The sequence below is a fragment of the Limulus polyphemus genome, unplaced genomic scaffold (genome assembly GCF_000517525.1).
Source record: "Limulus polyphemus unplaced genomic scaffold, Limulus_polyphemus-2.1.2 Scaffold1345, whole genome shotgun sequence".
NCBI classification, from domain to species: domain Eukaryota; kingdom Metazoa; phylum Arthropoda; class Merostomata; order Xiphosura; family Limulidae; genus Limulus; species Limulus polyphemus.
Genome location: NW_013666955.1, coordinates 262,105 through 271,524, shown reverse-complemented (window position 1 = coordinate 271,524; position 9,420 = coordinate 262,105). Strand labels below are relative to the sequence as shown.

The following is a 9,420-nucleotide window of genomic DNA, read 5'->3' as shown; positions in this document are numbered from 1 at the left end:
TATATAATTAAATTTTAATTTTATTTATTATACTAGTAGTATATATATATATATATATATATATATATATATATATATATATGTGTGTGTGTGTGTGTGTGTGTAGTGCAACGTTTTCAGTTATGCAAGAATCAACACGCCTCTGTTTTGTAAGTGTAGACATACTGTTGGTGTGAACATGCTCTGTAGTCACTATGAGAAAAACCTGTACACTGGATAGGTGAAGTGAAGAAAAAGTGTCTTTGGCTATTATTCAGTTCTTCACAATATATAACCGCACAATAGCAGATATTATAAATCAACTTAGTATTCCGAAAATTGTTTAATTTCGAAGTCTAAGTTCAAGAGAGGTCCAATTCAATCTACATTTTGATCAACGTATGTTATTGGGTTATACTAGTTTTAGATAATTCCACTCCTAAACAGTAACCCTGAACACAAGTTAACCAAAGAGAAATAAGCTGGACCTATATTATAGTGAAAGTATCAAGCATATTATTGGTGTGAACGTGCTTTGTAGCTGATATTTATTATAAGTATAGACATACTTCTAAACTATCTAATATGGCACTTCTGCCTACTAATCACTTCATAGGAACCACAGAGGACCCCCACAAGACAACGTAGGATCAAATTTAATCACCATACAGCAAATGTTATCATAATTTCTAACAAACTTATCAAATTTACACAAAATATAATTTGCAGAACTATTGCTATTCTGGCCATGCTGTACATAAATATTACAGTATATAACATATATATTTCTACATTGAACCATACTGAATATAAATATCACAGTATAGGACATATATATTGCTACAGAGAACCATACAAGTCATAAATATCACAGCATAGGTCCTAAATATCACATTATAGAACCTATATATTACTATATAGAACCATACAGGACCTAAACATCACAGTATAGGACACCCACAGAACCATACAGGACATAAATATCACAATATAGTATACATTATATATTATTATATAGTATATGTTACTACACCATACAAGACCTAAATATTACATTATATAACCTATATACTACTACACAGAACCATACAAGATATATTACTACGTTTAACTATACAAGACTTAAATATCATACTATAGGGCCGACATATTACCATATAGAATTATACAGGACCTAAATATCACAGTGTAGAACGTATATATTACTACAGAGAACACGTACAGCCTTGTATTTATAATTATTCAGCGGAAATCGGAGATTAATGTTTCATAAATACCGGTGACGTAAATAGCTGTCAAAATCATTGCGTAGGACACCACAGATCGTATATTAATACCTAAGCACATGTTTAATAAGAATTTGTAAGAACACAAACACACACATATATGTGTGTGTGTGAGAGAGAGAGAGAAAGATAGCAATAATTTTATTTTACCAGTGTTGAGCGGATATCATATATTTAAGATTTCCTAATACAGCTAACATACTTTGGTATCAAAATCACGAATGCACAATATATCTTAACAGTATTGGTTAAAATGTGAAATATAAATAATTTTAACCTTTTATTATTGTGTTTTTATTATAGAGATTATTTTGCATTTTCACATAATCATATAGATTTATGACCAATCCAAATCTTCTAAGGTGGCAGAGCCTCGTGAGTTGCTATTTATGGCCCAAAATATCGTTACCAGCGAGGATACCCCCAACTAATGAAACAATGCATTCTGATTTTATAAGTAAGAACAGTATATTTGATTAGTTACACTCATTACCGAGTTACTTGTTATATTTTTTTTCGAATTTGGTAGTTTGCTGTGATCGTAAATTAATATCGAGCCAATGTGGTAACGAGAGAACGCATGTGTAACATACAGTACGTATGAGTGTGCTTAAATTAACTGTTTGATACACTAGAAATGTGTCATACATATAAACTATAATTCATGGTGGTTTCACTTTAAGATAAATATATATACGAAAATTATATTTTTTTGCAAAATTGTTATTTATTTAACCGGTTTCACACAGGTTAGTCTTCAGTATAAAAAAACTAATAAAACAGAGAACATCTAAAACACTTTTTTGAAACGTAATAAATTTTGGGTTTACAATTTATATAAAATATAGAATTTTGTTTTCAATTTTATATTGCTTGAATTTTTATATTTTAATTTTTAAAAACTCAGGGTACAAAATCAGAACTTAATAAAAAAAAGTCTTTAGATTAACATTGAGATCAAAATATTTTTTACGTTAACGATAAAATTACTATAATACGATATACAGTGCTGTTTTTGTAAATAAAAGAAACTGATTTAAAAAATGTAGCATTTTTCGTATCTCCACAAAATTCAGCTACGAAACCTGAGAATGTTGTAAGCACACCCACTGGTATATGAGGCGAAGATCAAGCCGAAAACGAATTTGGAAGCATCTGTTCGCACAATCTAGTATTTTACTTATTATTGTATCAAGTTGGTAAATAATTAACTAATTTCAAAACCATACATTTTAATTATAATAATCGTTAAGTAAATGTGAATGTAAGCCTTTTTGTAAGTAAAAATTTGATTTATGATGTGAACAATTTCAGTACATTTATTTAGTTATACTAGTTTGAACTCCACTACAAAAATAGGCCTAACAATACACATTCTACAGACTACAGATATAATTTTTGGGAAATGCTTTGTCCTCTATAAACTTAATGTTTCGTTGGAGATATGTGTGATTAATCGAATTGATTGGAGTTTGGTCGTGTTTGTGTGACCTGGGAGGGTTAGTTGCTATGAAGATATCTTCTTCCTTGTAGTTAGTTATCCACAGTATACCTAAGATACGTCTGTAATATACGCTAAAACCTCTATAGTCCTACTTATTAAACATCTCGCCTCCTAACGGTTTTCAATTAAAAGTTAAAGATGCGTTAAAACGGTCAATAAAGTATTTTTCAACTATTAATCAACCTTCCTAACATTAAACATGTTTGGTGAAAGAAAAGATTAGAGCTTTCTGTTACGCACACACACACACAAACAGTGATTCGTCTAAATAAGAGTATTTTGGTGATTCTATTGTGTTACTAATATTCATTATCATACATTTCATCGCGGTTTATCTATGCACTTTGTGATACAGTATTTTTATTGAAAATGATGAAAAATAAACGCATAGTTTTTGTATGTAATTTTCACTCAGTGTATTTTTACATATATATATACGAAACGGAAGTCCAAAGATACAGCAGTATATCACCAAATAGAAACAGTTACCCGATGATGACCACACGAGTGGTCGAAACGTCGTAAAAAATATACAATCCACTCAAAAGCTGTATCTTTGGACTTTTATTTACAAAAACATACTTATGTATTTGTGTATTTTTGGCAAAGCTACTAAGGCAACCTGCCGCTGTCTCTAATTTTGAATTACTGACCAGAAGGTAGGCAGGCAGTCGACAACACTGTACCATCCACCGTCCCTGCTAAGGAATTGTCCATCACTCTTATAACGCACCCGAAACCTAAAAGAGGTGAATATTTATGGTATATCACGGATTCGAAACCGGTTCGCCAGCTCCGAAATCCAGAGCCCTACTACAGGGCTAAACCGCGCCTCCTTACAATAGCAACTCACGTTAGCGGTATATTTTTGCAAATAACATATAAATTACCGATTTACGATAAATATTAAACTTGCTGGATATATATATATTTCAACATAGTCTTTACAAAATATGGTCCTATGCAGTGATACGACGAGAAATTTTCAACGATATTTATATCAGATTTCCGATGAATATTGGTAAAGATAAAATTTGTTTACATATTTTGACCAATTGTTACTAAATATGGCCCTTTATAGTAATAGATTGATCCTATACAGTGATGTTTGTCTGTTGTGGCTTTGTGTGATGGTTACGATAGCGATTCACATTAGAGGTATCTCTGAAAATATTATTCTTGGGGAATTTAGATGAGTTTGTTAGACATTAAAGTACTGATTTTGCTATATTATGACCAAATTTGCCCCTGCGAAGTCTTGTGGGTGGTCCTATGCGGTGATTAGTAAAACCGTAATATAGGCATTATGTATCTTCCACTTGAGGAGCAAGGTGGAATATCACGAGTGGCCTAAAAAGGTATCGATTTTATTTCAAAAATACACACACACACACACACACACTAAAAAGAGCATCACCAAGAAAATCCAACTATTCGACTAGAAGGTTGTAACTGAAGTTATGAAGCATGCATACAATACAATAAAAAGCCAGTGTTCTTTCTAGACTAACAGTTTTTTTATCTTGCTAGCAATTCACACGTGTGTATTAACTGTTCTGTAGTGTGTAGGCTGATTATTTTTTTTTGGTTTGGCTCCAAATACGTTGCTTGCTCTGATCGGAACGTAATATTAATATGGAAATGAAAACAAAACATTATTTAGTGTATGGTTAAAATTCATTCTTGGAAATAGAAATGGACCTAACGATTCGGCGTTAAGTGTGTATAGCTATTAAATCACAGATGACCCCCTCTGTTAGAGTGGCGCCATAATCTGAATAAGCCTGAGTGTAGGCGTGCGCGATGAACCCATGATCCACTTATTTATTCAGTTTGCGTACGCCAAAAGAAGGTTAAAACAGATGAGGATCACTTCACTCAATAAGAGGGCTGTGGTACTGAGTAAACCATTTATGAATTAAATTTCAGTTTGAAAATTCGTTATTTGTATAGAAACTTGAAATAAATACTGATGTACTTGTTTAAATGTAGCGAATATCATGAATGTTATTACAATGGGCTATTTGCGTTAAATATCCAGCAGTAAAATATGTAATATACTGAGCTATGTCAGCTATCGTTAGTCCAGATGAAATTGACGATAATTTAGATGTTAGGACAGACGGCACAGATGACGAAGTTCTCGTCTTTTTTTGTTCCTCTCGTCTATGTTCAACATTGTTTGGGGGGGGGGTATTTTTATCTCGTGATCTAACTGCCGATTGGGAAGGGTGGCAGCCACCCCACTTAAGCCGTATTATTATTATTCCTATTATTGAGAAATGTAAAACGTCTGGTCAGTGAACTAAATTTCCATGTTTTGTTGTTGTTCCTGATCCTATGGCTCGTAAATAGTTATTACAATTGATGTATGAATTCCAAAACGCGATATGTCATTAACAGTTGTATTTTGTAGAAATTAGGGCCCAACTTTGCCCCCCCCCCCTAAGAATTTACTGAAATGGCGCCACTACTAACCTACAAGTTAGGATTGCGTGTAATAAGGCGAGCAAGCATTTAACTAAAAATTCAGACTGTAAGGTGAACAGTAGTGTAAATTTCTATTAGGTCATGTGTGTAATAATAATAATGATAAGTATAGCTTCGAAACTATTATATCAGTTACATTAATTGTCAATAGGCGATCAAAATCAGCACTATAAAACAATAATGAACTTAATATAAATTAAAAACAATTTAAAGAAACAAGCAGAAAAAAAAAACCTTCGCACTTTCCGGTCATTAACCAAAGGTCATAACGGAGGTTGCTTGTGGTAATAGAACCCAAGAGCGTTGAGGGTTACCCCATCTGTCAGACAAAATCCAAAAAGCGATGAGAAACCAGTTACCAGTCATGGAAAATTCAATAAGGGTACAGAGTTGAGTGCTTACACCCACAACGTCTCAATTCTTTATTACCTTTCACTGTCTGCAGGTGGTTAGGGCGCTCGACTCGCACTCTGCGGGTCTCGGGTTCGAATCCCTGTCACACCAAACATGCTCGCCCTTTCAGTCGTGGGGGTGTTATAGTGTGACGGTCAATCGAACTATTCGTTGGTAAGAGTAGCCCAAGAGTTGGCGGTGGGTGGTGATGACTAGCTGCCTTCCCTCTTGTCTTACACTGCCAAATTAGGGACGACTAGCGCAGATAGTCCTCGTGTAGCCTTGCGGGAAATACATAACAAACAAACAAACAAACACTGTCTGCAGCCAGTTGTAGGAAGGTACCCTTAAAAAAGATGTAATACAGCCAAAAGTAGAAATAAGATATAATCAAGCCACCCCTAAAAAAATATATATATTTCTACTAAACAATGCCTACCATCCTCCACCCTTAAAAGTTCTAAAAAATCCTTAAAGTATAAATAAATGCAACCCTAATAATTCTACTACATGTTGCTCCCAACCTCCACGCTTTTCTAAACTGAATTTTCCGCGACTGCTAACTGGTCTTTCATCTGTATTTTTGGATTTTGTCTGATAGATCGGATATCCCCCAACGCTTTTGGGTTCTATCACCACAGGCAATCTCCGTTATGACTTTTGGATGATGACCGGAAAGTGTGAAGGTTTTATTTTTGATTATTTAAATAGAGTTTTGAATTTGTATACATGTATATATATATATATATATATATATCTGGAGAGAGAGAGAGAGTATGTTTGAATATTGTATAAAATTTACAATATTCAAATATACCCTTCTCGTAACACGGAGCATCTCGTCGTCATGCTTAGCATACTTCGGGGATTTTCCGCCAAGTATGTTTTTCATGCTTTGCGGGTAGAGTAGAGTAGAATAGAATACAGAGTAATTGAAAGTGCTTTGAATATTTATAAATGGAAAAGGGATGGACTGCTCAATGCTTGTCTGTCTTATTTTTTCGGGGGGGGGGGGAATAACCTTAGTGGTGATGTATTTTGTATGTTGTTAACTCTTTTTCACAGTTATCGTTACAATAGTAGCTAAAATACATGCACGATCGATGTAGTAAATACTAATCACTGTTAACAATTGATAGATGCTACGATATAAAACATTTAAAAACAAACTATTTAATTATCTATTGTTTCATTATTTTTTACTTTATTCTGTATTTCGATTGTTTAATATGCTTACAATAAGGTAAAGAATGGATGGAGTTTGACAAGAAAGACGAGACAGTAATTATGTGACAAGTTGGTAACGTAAGACACGTGGCTGATGACATATGATGCTCTGTTTCTCCACGAGACAGCACGTTCGAAGTGTTGCCCCTACCATGGATTTTATAAAAGTTGACTAACAGAAAGCTATGATGCAAGAAAAATATCGTGTCCTAGTTCATCTTGGGCTGCCTGTACGATAAAACGAAACTTTTACCTACTTTACCATATATGGCTAGCTTGCACTTCGGGAAATAGCATTTTACTGGCGAAGTGAACACGGAAAACGTAACGTTATTCTTACTGTTTTGCTTGACCAAGTGTTGTAGAAGTTTTACTGTGACTTACGTAACTTTCGTTCTCTTACAGTTCTAAACATTTTGATTTAATAGATACACATTATAATGTAGAACATCCACGACACAGTTCCTTTATATTTAGTGGTTGGTTTATTTAACATGTGGACGACGACAGAGGAAAAAATAGGATGCTAGATATAGAGTTGGAGAAAGCGTTAGTCAAGTCTGAGGTCACTCGAGGTTGTGGACCTGTTTCTGTTCTGTTCAACACAACCCAGAGTTTAAACTGAAGTGGCTAACCCAGAAGGCTTTGGTGACGTAATATTGTGTCTATATTTGGGGACTGTTTCAAAATTGATAGAAAGAAGTGTGATACTTTGCGCACACTGTCGAAATGATTTATGTTAAATATTTACGAGAACATTGTTGGATTTTTGGTGTTGAATGATAAATTGCAATAAACAATAAATTGAACGTAGTATCACGAACGTAACATCTGTCTCTCCCCACCCCTTCCAAGCTGTACAGAGATTCTACGTCATCCTTTCGTTATGTAAATTACACGATACAAATTGGATGTGCTTGTAGTACAGCGCGCCTTCAAACAAAATGCCTAAAAACTATTAAACGTGTGTGAAATTGTAGTTGTATCTTTCGGAAGAAAATCGATCAGGGTATATTAGGTGCGCTTTCCGAAATTATTGAACAGTTTTACTTGTGACTGATACACGTTATAATAAAACGAATATATTTAGAGTTGTTACCTGATTTGGGAAGCTGTACACCCAGGTACTGTTGTTCTCAGATTGAATTTCTGCATATAGACGTGAACATCGTGTCTTATGTGTAGTCAAAGAAAGGTTATTTTAACGGTATTTCTTATTGTGTTGAATGTTTGCATCTTTCAGGCTTGGCGTACAAACGTAACAAATGTCCATTATATATATATATATATATATATATGTGTGTGTGTGTTATTTTTTACACACACCCCTGGCGCTAGTAATGTGATGTATTTTATATATTGTGCGATAAAACATATGGCTGTCTTAGTAAACCAGAGTTGTCGATTTCATTGTTTATGGGCTGCAAACATGGCAAATTTCCCACGGTTTGGTATAGTATTACATAGATAATTGACATTAATGAATGGCATGTCGAGTGATTAAAGGTTTGCACAATTCACTCAGTTGAAGGGAACTGGAATGTATTCCAGGACTTGCTTAAAATCTGAAACATACACATGTTTAAAAAATAGGAGCAGTGTTCCTATATTACTTTGTTCGCAATAGGGTTATATTAGTCAGGTTTAAATCATAATCACATGTGAAGCTTAAAATAACGTCTCTCCTAAACGTGATTACTGCGTGGACGTTGTGTCTCCGTGGGCGTGTCTGTAGTGGTCATTCTTCTTGTGTATGTGTGTCACGGCTAGGTTGGGAATAAGCCTTTACCAGGATAAGCTTTACAGCGCTGTATCGCTTATTTTGACAGTTGTTTCCACTAAAACTTGGAATGACTATCAAAATATTGCTGGTTTGAAGCTACAAATGGCAGTTGTATGTTCAAACTTTTGTTAGATTAGTAACGCCAATTAACGTTAAATGGCCTCCACTGATTCACCTTGAGATCGTTTCTTGTAAGTTGTAAATAAATGCAGGTGCGTGTCTGTTTACTGTACTTCGATTATAATGTAACATCAAATAAACGGAAGTAGAAGGCATCGATCTTATTGTAGTATCCGCAACTTAGAATTTGTTGATTTACATAGACATATTGTGCATTTTGTTTTTCGTACCTCTTACCCAAGAAATTTTATAAACGTCACTATAAAGGAAAACTAAGTGGACGGTCCCTAGGTACTGCGATCAGGTGTCTTCCAAAAGGCTACCACACGCAGATTAAAGAAGCTGGAGAGGGAGGGCCGTTCGTTTAGGGTCTCCTGCCAAGGCTGGCGCCGGTTTGGAGCGCCTTCTGGGTACTGTTCAGGTTAGGAATGTCTTCCTGGTAAAGGAAAAAAACAAGATCTTTATTTTGGGGACCATAGGTCCGGAGTGATTTAAATGTATATTCAAGTTTACGTGTATATATAATTAAGACCCTTTATTCACCCCCTTTTTTTTCACATAAAAATCCACGTTTTGAGATTTTGGTAGCGTGATGTTCTGTCCCAGATTGATAGGTGCTCCGTGAGAAAATCATGATT

The 9,420-nt window shown here is 34.5% G+C and overlaps 1 protein-coding gene across 2 annotated transcripts in view; it reads left to right on the top strand.

Moving 5' to 3' along the window:
* Positions 1 to 9,420, top strand: part of LOC106463194 (bone morphogenetic protein receptor type-1B-like) — a 71,382-nt gene that overhangs the window by 16,316 nt on the left and 45,646 nt on the right. Inside the window, exon 1 of one of the 2 annotated variants that reach the window (XM_022390642.1) lies at positions 1,689 to 1,722. The exons of the other annotated variant lie outside the window; for it this stretch is intronic. Within the exon in view, the coding sequence (XP_022246350.1) occupies positions 1,704 to 1,722 (19 nt within the window). The 5' untranslated portion in view covers positions 1,689 to 1,703. Of the gene's footprint in view, positions 1 to 1,688; positions 1,723 to 9,420 lie in introns of those variants that run through there. 2 annotated transcript variants of the gene reach the window in all.